The following is a 12,897-nucleotide window of genomic DNA, read 5'->3' as shown; positions in this document are numbered from 1 at the left end:
TGTGGACTGAAAATCTTAGATTATGAGATTTATCAAATTTGATTTCTAATCCCTCTCACGCCATTGACTTAATTCATTATCGATTCTTCGTTTTTTAGGAAAATATAACTGTGTGAATTTTCAAGAGTTGACGTATTCAGTTTTGAAATCTGATTAGTTTTGTAGTTTATAAACTTTGATAAGGAATATCGTATCACCTTAAAAATTTTAATAAATGTATTCAGTTTAGTTTTATAAATTATAATTGTTGAAAGTTCAAATCTTAAATTACAAAATTCTAGATGAAGATATATGGTGGCATGTGTTATTGGTCTTTGTTAAATTAACAGGATCTTTTCACACAAAGATAATTATTATGTTAAACTACATTTTCCTGTAAATAAATTGTGTCAAAATATACTTTTCATAAAAATGAAACTTTTTGAACAAAATTATTTAAGTTTAGTGTTTGTCAGTATAACAAAATTCTTTCGCATTTTTAATGTCAGAACTCCCTTTCGTATATATAAAGCGTATCAAAATATGTCCTCAAATTTCGTTTTTATTTTTGGAAAAAATATTTTAATTTACAAGATAAAAGAAAAATCATGAAGTGGGTAGGAAATAAATATAGCAGTAGTTATAAAAATATATCAATACTGACATATATTGATTGTACAGAGTACAAAATGAGCAGAACACCTTTTTGAGAAAATGCGGTGGAAAATGAATTTGCATTTGGCATGTTCGGCGCCTGATACATGCACAAGTCCTCGAGAGGCTGTAACTTGTGGTAAGCGATAAACTTCTAGATCTACCATTTATGAATATCTTGGTTTTGTGAATGCTCTGCATCTCAAAATCATCACTTTTTAACTAGCATTTTCAATATAACTCGAAACAGGATTTAGACAAGGAAACAGCAAAGTAGCAGCATGTACTGTGTCCAACCATTTCTACATCACAAGTCAAATGATCCCCATCCAACTGACAAAAGTTGCATACTAACCTAAAATTTGACGTGGATTCAAATCCATACAACAAGACCTCAACTTCCCTTTCACTACACATAGTCACACACTACTCAAGTTACATGATCAGAAAGCATTCCAGTAACAACTTAAATCCCCTCTTATAGCTTCACTCTCAACCGCGTCAACGATGCAATGCAGCTTCCAGTTCTTCAGACACGTATTCGTTCCTGCAAATGAAGATCAAACATTGAGACGTTTGTTGGAAACATGGAAAACAATTTGTATACAGTACCATAGAATGACAAGCTAGCCAATCTGTTAACAGGAGCATTGTTAGTTTGTTACTATAATCTCACCCTCTGAACCATAACACAGAAACTGTAACAAGAGAGAAAAATGGAATACATATACTTGCAATGGTGATTATTTGTTGCAGGGAAACAATTAAACAACCTCAGTCATAAAAAAATTGTTTCATAAAATCAGTCATGGAAGTAAGAATCTTGTTCCGGGAACATAATATTCCCTGTCATGTGTAATGACTCCGGGCCATTGTTATCAATGGAAGCAACAAGTCGATCAAAGCAATAAGATAGGCACAGGATGAGCAACACTTATACATGATCTGGATCATTGAAATTGTGCATACAGTTTGTAATTTGAAATCATTCTGATCCTTAAAGACGTTGTATGTGATTTTAAGTAAAGTATTAAGATCCGCATCTAAAAACCATTCAACACAGTGAGCACATACATATTGCATAACAATCTTGAAGCACAGTTTAAACAGAACAAAGCAAAGCTCATACCAGTTGTCCATTCTAGGATTATTCCTCCTTGTAATGTGCTCCTTCGCAATCTCCACCATCCCCTCAAGACGTACCAGGCTCTCTACGTGAATGTACGACTCAGACCAACATGGATTCAACACTTCGATTTCTTTGTTATAGAACACATGATTAGTTCTAGGGTCGTAGAAATGATGAACTGCATTTGCAGCTTTATCTATGAACCCTGCCCACGTCTCTAGAACAATCTCTCCTGTGTTCAAGCACTGAATAGGACGTCGGAATTTGAACTCAAGTGGTCCGATATTGTACATCATTCTCCAATCAGCAGTGTCCTCATCCAGAACATACAAATCAACCATATTGTTGGGATGTTCACCAGGGGAATGAATTAGAGCAGCAATTGATCCCTTCAAGTTCACAGCATGCACTTCAGTACACTCATTCCTGATGTGTTCCGGGAACAAAACCGTCCTATACATCCCAGTACTAGGATCGATTCTCCCCAAAACCAGATTCGTTTGTGCTAGTGCCTCCTTCCCTACCCAGTACGGGACACCTTGGACGATGAATTTACAATTTTGCCTATGGTGTACAGGAACAAAGCGAACAATCCTCTCTTCATCAACATTCTCCCAGGAATTCTGATTTGCAGAGTAAATCTCAACCCGAGACCATCCAGCTCCCTCAGTATCCAAAAATGGAACAATGCATATAATCTTGAAATCATTCATCACCACGTCGAATCCCAAGCCAACTGACATGCCTTCCCACGCCCTGGTTTGTGGAAGGGCGATTGGTTTCCAGTAGCGGATAGTAGGGTTCCATAGAGCAACAAAACGGCCACACATTTCTTTACTATGAACGAGACAAACAATGCCATTGATCGAACCAGCAAGAACCATGTTCTTGGAGAAATCTTTGAAATTAATTCTCCTCGGGTAATTAGGCCTCTCAGAGAAGTGTAGATCGACGTCGAGGACAGGGATGTAGGAGCCTTGTGCGCTCAAGAAAGCAACGAGTTTGCGCCTGCCCTTATCATGAAAACTGTTGCATATAAGTTGTCTGTTTCTTGGAGAGTTGAAATTGATGACGTGATTCTGTCTGAATATGGGGTTATCAATGAGAGCCAACCAGAACCTTGAAAAACACCTGAGTTGTAGCAAAGATTTCGCATAGAATCTGTAAAGAAGATCAAGCAAAAGCCCTGGGGGCAAATTGCTTATGGGGAAGATCATCTTCTTCTTCTCCTTCTCCTCCTCGGGGGTGGGGTTTGAGGTTTCTGGGGCTTCAGCGGGTTTATGAATCTTCTTCTTTGCGCCTCGCTTTTTCGGCATTTTTGGGTTCGGTGGAATGAGATTTTGAGTCTTTTTCTGGGGAGAGTTGTTTTTGGGTATGAAGACGATGATCAAAGTGATCAACTGAGTTTTGGTTCGGGGGAAAAGCAACAGAATTAACAGAATTTAAAAAAAGGGTAATATGATCTCTTTTTTCATAATGTAACAGAAATCTCAACAGTCTTGGCGCCATAACTCCAAACAGAATAATTTTGATATTTTTTTTATCTTGGCTATTATAGTCACTTTATTTGATAACAATAGCGTATTATTAATAAGTACTTTTTTTTACATTTGTAAATTTTTCTTTTATTTTTTTTGAAAAATTGCAATACAAATCAATAATAATGTTTCGGTTTTATATTTTTGCTCTTTAATTGACAAAGAAATTTTCAAGACAAATATACCGACCCTCTTTTAAAAATGAAAATACAGGTAAGTGTTTTCAAATTTGAAAATTAATAGAATTATAGCGTAGTGCACTGGAAAAATATAGTATAGATTAATGATTGTTCTTTTAACATGTATGGTGCATGTGTTCGAATTTTTTTGATATGTATGTTGTAAGAGTTATTTTAAGTAAAACGGTTTTTTATTATGAATTGAAAACCTTAATCTAAATAATTATCTCAATAATAATATTATTATAAACTTGTATGATAATAATTTTTTTTTAAAAAAATCATAAATTTATCATGTCTAAGAGTGCGCTAAATAAATGTCCTAAATCAAAATTTAAAACATTTTAAAATAAATGAATGCTTGAACAATGTACCAGTGGACTAGTGGTGTTTTAAAAACTAGACATCTAACAAATACATTATTTATGAGGTACAACTATGCATATCCTATACCATTTCAATCCATACAAAACTAGTTTACTTTCATCTCTCACTTCTCTCCTTTTCATTTCTCACCGATAATAATTCTAATATATTATTATTTTAATAAGAAGGCACATTAATAACGCATATTGTTGAAATTGATATATTAAAATGATATTTTAAATTATTAGGACACTATTTTTTATTATATTTACCACGACATTGTTGTATTTACTCCTCATCATATATTTTATATTTTGGTGGGATAAAATGATCACATGTTTTTAACAAATAATTCTGCTTCTTAACAACGTAAATTTGTATAAACCGGTAATCTTTATTCTGTAATGATTTCAAGAATCTAAACTTCAAAGTGGAGAAGAGCTCACAAGAGACGTTCTCACTTATTTCTAGGTCACACATTCTTCAACCACTTACTTGCCAACGCACTCACAGAGCCGAACAGTTCAGTAATTGGAACTAAGTGATTCCAGCTACAAGGATTTCAAATTTTAGCAGAGGTTCAAAAGAACTGTGTGCATATTTTATATTTGTGTACTAATAAGAACTCTGCATCCAGAACAAAGTAAATTTATCAGTATCTTAGTTTTACTTCTTTTCCTTTGTCAGTAAATTCTTTTATATATAAGTTCTTTCCTCTTGAACATCAAGCATTTTCAATATAACTCCAAAGAGGAACTAGTATTCAGAAACAGCAAAGTAGCAACATTGTATTTGTACTGTGTCCAACAACTCAACACTGATCCAGCCATTTCTACATCACAGGTCAAATGATCCCCATCCAACTGACAAAAGCTGTATACTAACCTAAAATTTGACGTGGATTCAAATCCATACAACAAGACCTCGACTTCCCTTTCACTACACATAGTCACACAAAACTCAAGTTACATGATTAGAAAGTTAAAGATGCAATGCGGCTTCCAGTTCTGCAGACAAGTATTCGTTGCTGCAAATGAAAATCAAACATTTAGACGTTACGTTGGAAACCAATTGTATACACCATAGAATAACAAGCCAATCTATTTAACAGGAGCATTGTGAATAAGATAGGCACATGATCAGTAACAATATGAGCACGACACTTATACATGATCTGGATCATTGAAATTGTGCATACAGTTTGTAATTTGAAATCATTCTGATCCTTAGAGACGTTGTATGTGATTTTAAGTAAAGTTTTATGATCCGTATCTAAAAACTATTCAAGACAGTGAGCACAGCTGCACATACATGTTTCATAACAATCTTGAAGCACGGTTTAACAGAACAAAGCAAAGCTCATACCAGTTCTTCATCCTAGGATTAGGCCTCCTGGTAATGTGCTCCTTCGCAATCTCCACCATCCCCTCAAGACGTACTAGGCTCTCTAAGTGAATGTACGACTCACGCCAACATGGATTCAACACTTCCATTTCATTGTTCCAGAGCACACTATTAGTTCTAGGGTCGCAGAAAAAATGAACTGCATTTGAAGCTTGATCTATGTACCCTGGCCAAGTCTCTAGTACAATCTCTCCTGTGCTCAAGCACTGAATAGGACGTCGGAATATAACCTCAAGTGGTCCGATACTGTACATCTTTGTCCAATCAGCAGTGTGCGCATCCAGAATATACAAATCAACCATATTGTTGGGATTTTCACCAGGGGATTGAATTAAAGCAGCAATTGATCCCTTCAGGTTCACAGCACACACTTCAGTACTCGGATTCTTGATGTGTCTCGGAAACAAAACCGTCCCATATAACCCTGTACGAGGATCGATTCTCCCCAAAACCTGATTAGTTTGTGCTAGTGCATCCTTCCCCACCCAGTACGGGACACCTTGGACGATGAATTTACATTGTTGCCTATTTAGTACAGGAACAAAGGGAACAATCCTCTCTTCAACAACATTCTCCCAGGAATTCTGATTTCCAGAGTAAATCTCAATCCGAGACCATCCGGCTCTCTTAGTATCCGTAAATGGAACAATGCATATAATCTTGAAATCATTCCTCACCACGTCGAATCCCAAGCCAACTGATACGCGTGCCCAGGCCCTGTTCTGTGGAAGTGCGATTGGTTTCCAGTAGCGGATAGTAGGGTTCCATAGAGCAACAAAACGGCCACACATTTCTTCACTATGAGCAAGACAAACAATGCCATGGATCGAACCAGCAAGAACCATGTTCTTGGAGAAATCTTTGAAGTTTATTCTTCTCGGGTAATTAGGCCTGTCAGAGAAGTGTAGATCGACGTCGAGGACAGGGATGTGGGAGCCTTGTGCGCTCAAGAAAGCAACGAGTTTGTGCCTGCCCTTATCATGAAAACTGTTGCATATAAGTTGTCTGTTTCTTGGAGAGTTGAAATTGACGTGATTCTGTCTGAATATGGGGTTATCAATGAGAGCCAACCAGAACCTCGAAAAACACCTGAGTTGTAGCAAAATCTTCACAGGAAATCTGTAAAGAACATTAAGCAAAGGCCCTGGTGGCAAAGCGCTTATGAGGAAGATTGGTTTGGGTTTTGAGGTTTCTTGGCCTTCGTTTGAGGTTTCTTGGGCTTCAGAGGGTTTATGAATCTTCTTCTTTGCGCCTCGATTTTTCGGCATTTTTGGGTTCGGTGGAATGAGATTTTGAGTCTTGTTTTTGGGTATGAAGACGATGATCAAAGTGATCAGCTGAGTTTTGGCTGGAGGGAAAAACAACAGAATTAACAGAATTTTAGTGACTTGTGTATTTATAGAAGAGAGGGGAGAGAAACAAAAGGAGATGGATCGAGTATTATGGTCGCTTTTTTCATAGTGCAACAGAAGTCTCAACAGTCTTGGCGCCATAACTCCGAACTCAGTAATTTTGATAAATTTTTATTTTTGGCTATTATAGTCACCTTATTAAAACGAGATTTAATCAAACAATCTAAATTTGTACAAACTGGTAATCTTTGTTCTGTAATGATTTCAAGAATCTAGTTTACCAGACTTCAGATTTTAAACTGCACAATGGAGAAATTTGTTCAAATATCGCTTCTATCGGGTGGTGCATTTCTTTGGAAATGACAATTTTTATCTTCCTGCTAAAACCTGGTGATTTAGGGGCTCACAAGAGATGCTCTCACAGTCTCACTTGTTTCTAGGTCACACATTCTTCAAACCCTTGCAAACGCAATCGTAGAGTCGAACAGTTCAGTAATTCGAACCAACTGATTCCAGCTATCAGGATTTTAATTTTTAGCAGAGGCTGAAAAGAACTCTCTGCATATTTTATATTTGTGTACTAATAAGAAGAACTCTGCATCCGGAACAAAGTAAATTAAATACAGAATATAGTTCAAAGTTCAAATAATAGTAGCATAAATTCATAAGCATCATCAAAATAAAGCAACAAGCAGGATTTAACCTGTCCAACAGAAGCAGCAACGGAGTTGACGGTTGTCCTTCGATATTAAGTTTCTAAACAACAAATTTAACATAGATTAACTGAAGACTTTCAAAAGAGGCATCCTACATGACATATTCCTTAAGTCATCGAGTAGCTTCACTTCTGGCGCATTCACTGGGCTCAACAAAAACAAGAATTTATATCTGCAAGTAAAATACCAACAGAGACATTAGACATGCAAACTACGATGAATACATGAGAACTGTGTAGCTATCGTAGAAAGAGATTAAAAGACCAACTAAAAAACAGTCAAATTGAAACAACAATGTATTCCTAATATAGTATGTATAGGCGTATATCCAGTGTATATATTACATATGTATGTTTGAGTTCTATGAAGACCATGTTTTTTATTGGAGACTATGCAGAACTCTGCAAAACTTATTGTTATGCAAAACATGTCCTGCTCGCAGAACATATATGGTATTCGGGGTCTCCAATAAAATAGTGGTCTTCATATAACTTTTCCCAACATCTGTAAGTACTGTATCATTTAACTTAATAACAAGCAAAAGAAGAACATATGTAATTTATATACGACATGCTACGTTTTCTAAAACATAATTGAACAAGGAAATTACCGGAAAAACTCAGTCAATACAACAAGCTCTTTTATGATATTGTCTATAACTTCATCAAATAGTCAACAAAAACTAAGTAAAAATTGTACAGGGATAGTATAACTAACTATTTTGATTGAATGGCATATTCAGTAAGATTCTCAAAATGCATAAACTTAGCTATATAAATGACATTAATATTATGAATCAATCCAATCATGACTTCTTTGCAAAAATAAACACATTCAACATAAGAATCTTGATGCCCTTGTACTTGCAATTAATTTTATTAATCGGGATGACAATAAATGGGAACCAGCTTTGTAACTACTTACTATCTGAATGACGTACAAGATTACTACGTTGTTTCCATCCAGTGGGAAAACATTAAAATTGATAGTTGCACTAAGATAACCTGGAATTAAAAACACATTATGCTAGAACTGCTTTGCTGACGTCACGTGTACTGTTACAAACTTAAAGAAGGAATCCACATATACAGTGACACAAAATGACTCTGAGTCTTAAGGAACCAAAAAACGTCAATATTGATCAGGAAGTATTGCATCTACTTTTTCAAATACATGCAGAAAACTAAAGGCACATGTCATGTCAATCACTTTCCAAAGGCACGGTTCACGGATATATCAAAGCTAAAAACCATCCAGAACTTCAACAGTGAGATCATCACGCACCTGGGTTTAATCTACTACTAAGAATCAAATGTGGATTAGTAGATCAATAATTAAAGCTAATAGAATGAACTCCGTAGAAAAGTATTTGGTACTAATAATCAGTGCTGGAATTAAGGCAAGAAAACATTAGACCAGAATTGCGACAACTGGCCGGAGTCTACAGTCAAAACTAAGCATAAAATAAAATAAGTAGAAATAAACACGTAGAACAAATTATTGTATGCAAAAAAGGATCTAAAGCAGATAGTCCTTTAGAGAACTTTAATTTCACTGACCATGCGACCTACATTAATATCGATTTAGAGCCTAGTTGACATGAATGAAAACACTAGTCATATTCGGCACCAGTCTAACCACATGAATTAAAAGGTTCTGGCCTTTCATGTTTTTCAAGTTATGAAACCATGCTCTGGTCGTAAATGAAGGGCAAGGAAAGCAAAACAAGGCAAGGAAGCTATATTAACATAAGTATTTAAATTAGCATAACAAAGGTTAGGTGACATGTCAAGTAACCAAGAAGTTTGAATTAAGAATGAAGCATCGTAGCAACATCTTAAAAACCCACAAGTTGCTATAGAAGATAGTTGGTAATGTTTAAGCTGTTTCAAACAAAAACAAAAGGAATGATGATTAAATCTATCTTATAAACCTTTATTAGTCACAGACTCACAGATCCAGTGTTGATATAAAGTAATAGAGAAAGAAGCGCATGTAAACTAATTGTTAACAAAAGCAAATGAACCCCTACTCGCTTGTATCAGAACAACCAAGTACCAGACGTAACCTAACTTCATACCATTACACATGTCAACAGGAGTACCATAATAAAAGAAGGATTCTATCAGTCCCATACCTCCCAAAAGTCTTCCTAATGCTTCACTCCCCTGCATTAAAGATGCCAAGCCGTTTCAAGTCTTTAGACAACCATTCACTCCTGCATGTAAATATAAGATAGAAATTACAACACACACGTGAATCAATGATATAAACAGCAGAATGAGAAACCATCATAAAAATTAACAAGAACTATAACATGATAATGCAAGGCTGGCAGACAGTAAATGAGAAAAGTTATTAACATGTGGTTCAATGTTATATTTTAAACTTGCTTTGTGTAGATAAATATTACTCCGTATATCATAAAAAGACAAAAGCATGTAACCTAGATCCAGAAGGAACAAAATATTGTTGAATTGCCCCAAATTTGCAAGACAATTATCAAGAAACCAGTCACCACAAAAACCCCTTCTTTCGTACTTAGTAGCAATAGTGATTGAAAGTATGAGTCGGTTCTAGAATGGTCGTTCACTTCTATCAAGTAAATTTTCTATAAATTAAAAGTCTGAAACAACCAACAAAAAATCACATTGACATGCAAAGGCTTGATAAGACATAATATTATAAAATATAAGAAAGGCTATATGTACACGCGGAAGATTGAATCGATGACATTTAATCACACAAATATGCTTCTAACAATGTTCTTTTGGCCTATTATGTATCTTTTCTTGATTATTACCTTCTGTAAGTCAAGTATGTTATTACTTAGAATAATTTCTAGACCATTTTCAAAGTAGGATCTTCTATTAGTGCCACATTCCAATTCAGTTACTAAGTTCTATAATGTTCTACATCTAAAGCCATTCAGCAGCTAAGCACATGTAAAATTTCATTAGATTTTTAGAAAACAGTTAAAATGAAAATACCAGTCTTTCACCCTAGGGTCAGTCTTCTTGTGTTTGTGCTCCTTCTCAATCTGTACCATACCCTTAACACGTACTAGGCTCTCTATGTGACAGTAGGACTCATACCAACATGGATATAAGACTTGAACTTCATGGTTATGAGACAAATGACTAGTTTTAGGGTCACAGAAATATGAAGTCACAGCAGAAGTAAGCACAAAACCCCCTGCCCACGTCTCCACTACAATCTCACCTGTGCAAAAGCACTGAGGTGTCCGCAGTGCTTTGAAACTGAGTGGTCCAATACTATACATCTTTGTCCATTCATCAGTGTTCTCATCCAGCACATACAAATCAACCATCTGGCTGTCATACTCGCCAGGTTTTGTGACTAAAGCAGTAACTAAATCCTTCCAGTTTACAGCATGCACTGAATCAGTACCCCTGTCATGTTGGGGATACTCAACCTTCTTATACAAACCCGTAGATGGATCAATTCTTCCCAAAATACAACCTGAATCTCCTGGCTGTGCAGCAAACCCCATCCAATATGGAACATCTTTGACAATAAAAATACTATGTCGATAATTTTGAGCGGGGCAGAAAGGAATAATGCCCCTCTCGTCAAGATCTTCCCAGGAATCCCGGCTGGCAGAATAAATATCAACCCGAGACCATCCAATATCCTCAAAGTCAGTAAGAGGAACCATGCATATAATCTTAAAATCATTTCCCGCGTTGTCAAAACCCAGGCCTACATTCACATTCTGCCAAGACTTAGTCCGCGGGAGGGCAATTGGTTTCCAACAATTAATAGCAGGGTTCCACAAAACAACACACTGCTCCCTCATTTCTCGAAAATGAGTCAAACAAACAATACCATTAATCGACCCTGCAAGCACCATTCTCTGCGAAAAATCAGGGAAGTTAACCTTCCTCGGGTAATCACGTCTAACAGGCGAGATCCTATGAATAGGGAGCACAGTTTCCGGGGGATCATTGATACCACGTACCGAAATAACTCGTTTAAGGCCAAAATCAGCAACAGGGTTATAACTATTACTCAAAATTGTCTTGTTATTTCTTGAGAGGTTAAAAGTGAGGTGCAGTTTAATGAAACTAGGGTGATGAATGAGAGCATACCATGATTTGGATACACACCTGGATCTTACAAGAGATTTGACTGGCGTGCGGATGAGAATCTCTACTAAAAACTCTGCTGGTAATGCTTCTTTGGAAGATGAAGAGGGTTTGTTGCTGTTACGCTGTTGATTTCTTCTGCCCCCTCTTCCTGTTTTCTTCGGCATTGTTTGGGCTTTGGGTTCTTGAGGTTTAGTTGAGTGACAGAGAGCGAGAGTGAGCAGGCAACTAGGGTTTCTTCAAGGAGACTATACTTTACTAATTGGCTCCAATGTCGCCACAAACCAAAAATGCGATACAAAGTACAGATTACAGAACATAGTACTAGTATAATACAAAGTACTACAGATTATAGAACATATAATTAAGCAAACAGGAAAGCATGAGTTCCGGTTCCAAAAACGGAAGCACGAGTCCAAGTCCCAGAGATTTCTTCGATATAAACAAATTAGCACTATGCATGTGTATATTCGATTTGATTAATCCATAAGTTTCACATGGTTCAAAATTTAAAGAGTGATTTGGGGGACAAAATTGTGTACATAAAATTTGTATATAATGAGATGATATTAGTGTGGTGGGTTTTTTTTTGAAAATTAATGTGATGGGTTTTAAGTGAGATCGTTGATGTAAATATTTCAAGAGTAAAACACAGGCCTTGTTTGTTTAGCGAGATTCTTGGTTACATAGGAAGTTGAGGTTACTTGGAAGTAGGTTACAACGTGTAGTTGCTGTGTAACTGATAATTACAGTGTTTGGTTGCACTACATACCACATCTATAACCATATAATTTTGACAATTTAGATAATATCAAAATAATATATTATAAATATATAAATAAATAAATAAAAATGATTTGATATGTATTATTGACATAAAATAATAAGAATTTTAACCTAATATAAAAAGAAAAGAAATACGATATTTATAAATATAAAAAATTATTTAGATGAGATGATATATTAATATAATATTAGTAATATCTAAATAAAAATAAATAAAATATAGAACAAAATTTATGTTTCATAATTTAAGAAGAAAAATAAATAAATAAATTTTAAGATGGATATATTGTTATATAAAATAAACATATATAATAATATATAGTAAATATTATTAAGAAGAAGTTATCTTTACTTTAATAATTGATATATGTGATATGAGTAAATCCTAAATAAAAAATAATAATATTATTAAATAAACAGTTTTGATATAATATTTATTTATAATTTAATTTTTTGGATTTGATCATTATTAAATATGTAAAATTATGATATTTTAATAATAATAATAAAAAGCAAACAACTATTATTTCAAAAAAAAAGAAAGAAAAAGCAAACAACTATGTAACCCAGAAAAACCACGCATCAGTTGTGTAACTAGGTTACACCGTTTTACAGGAAATTGAAGTTCCATGGAAGTGTAAGTTGCGTTACTTACTTTTAATATCATACAACCAAACACTGTCAT

The 12,897-nt window shown here is 35.1% G+C and overlaps 3 protein-coding genes across 4 annotated transcripts; all 3 read right to left on the bottom strand.

Annotated features, from left to right (window-relative positions):
* Positions 1–926: 926 nt before the first annotated feature.
* On the bottom strand, positions 927–3,174 carry LOC108218294 (F-box protein At4g22390-like). The gene is made up of 2 exons (XM_017391195.2): positions 1,763–3,174; positions 927–1,180 (listed from the first exon to the last, which is right to left on the bottom strand). Exons 1-2 carry the CDS (start codon positions 3,076–3,078, stop codon positions 1,135–1,137), a joined length of 1,362 nt encoding a protein of 453 aa, XP_017246684.2. The 5' UTR covers positions 3,079–3,174; the 3' UTR covers positions 927–1,134.
* Positions 3,175–5,161: 1,987 nt separating this feature from the next.
* On the bottom strand, positions 5,162–6,517 carry LOC108217422 (uncharacterized). Its single transcript, XM_017390254.1, has one exon. It carries the CDS (start codon positions 6,515–6,517, stop codon positions 5,162–5,164), a length of 1,356 nt encoding a protein of 451 aa, XP_017245743.1.
* Positions 6,518–7,201: 684 nt separating this feature from the next.
* LOC108216591 (putative F-box protein At3g16210) lies at positions 7,202–11,860 on the bottom strand. Of its 2 annotated transcripts, none has more exons than XR_001806116.2 (3): positions 10,540–11,860; positions 9,455–9,535; positions 7,202–7,489 (listed from the first exon to the last, which is right to left on the bottom strand). XR_001806116.2 is itself a non-coding variant. In XM_017389395.2 (3 exons), the coding sequence occupies exons 1-2, from the start codon at positions 11,591–11,593 to the stop codon at positions 9,478–9,480; spliced, it is 1,344 nt and encodes a 447-aa protein (XP_017244884.1). In that variant the 5' UTR covers positions 11,594–11,857; the 3' UTR covers positions 7,202–7,489; positions 9,455–9,477. The 2 variants fall into 2 exon arrangements, 1 of the variants encoding a protein (XP_017244884.1); XM_017389395.2 differs by having other exon boundaries at positions 10,308–11,857.
* Positions 11,861–12,897: the final 1,037 nt, after the last annotated feature.

Source organism: Daucus carota, chromosome 4, assembly GCF_001625215.2.
Source record: "Daucus carota subsp. sativus chromosome 4, DH1 v3.0, whole genome shotgun sequence".
Taxonomy (NCBI): domain Eukaryota; kingdom Viridiplantae; phylum Streptophyta; class Magnoliopsida; order Apiales; family Apiaceae; genus Daucus; species Daucus carota.
This window is presented reverse-complemented; position numbering and strand designations above follow the sequence as displayed.

Coding starts and splice junctions, on each gene's coding strand:
- LOC108218294 (XM_017391195.2), bottom strand. CDS start 3,078: ATGCCGAAAAAGCGAGGCGCAAAGAAGAAGATTCATAAACCCGCTGAA. Junction 1,181..1,762: donor AATCCTAGAATGGACAACTG/GTATGAGCTTTG, acceptor CTTCATTTGCAG/GAACGAATACGTGTCTGAAG.
- LOC108217422 (XM_017390254.1), bottom strand. CDS start 6,517: ATGCCGAAAAATCGAGGCGCAAAGAAGAAGATTCATAAACCCTCTGAA.
- LOC108216591 (XM_017389395.2), bottom strand. CDS start 11,593: ATGCCGAAGAAAACAGGAAGAGGGGGCAGAAGAAATCAACAGCGTAAC. Junction 9,536..10,307: donor GACCCTAGGGTGAAAGACTG/GTATTTTCATTT, acceptor ATTTACATGCAG/GAGTGAATGGTTGTCTAAAG.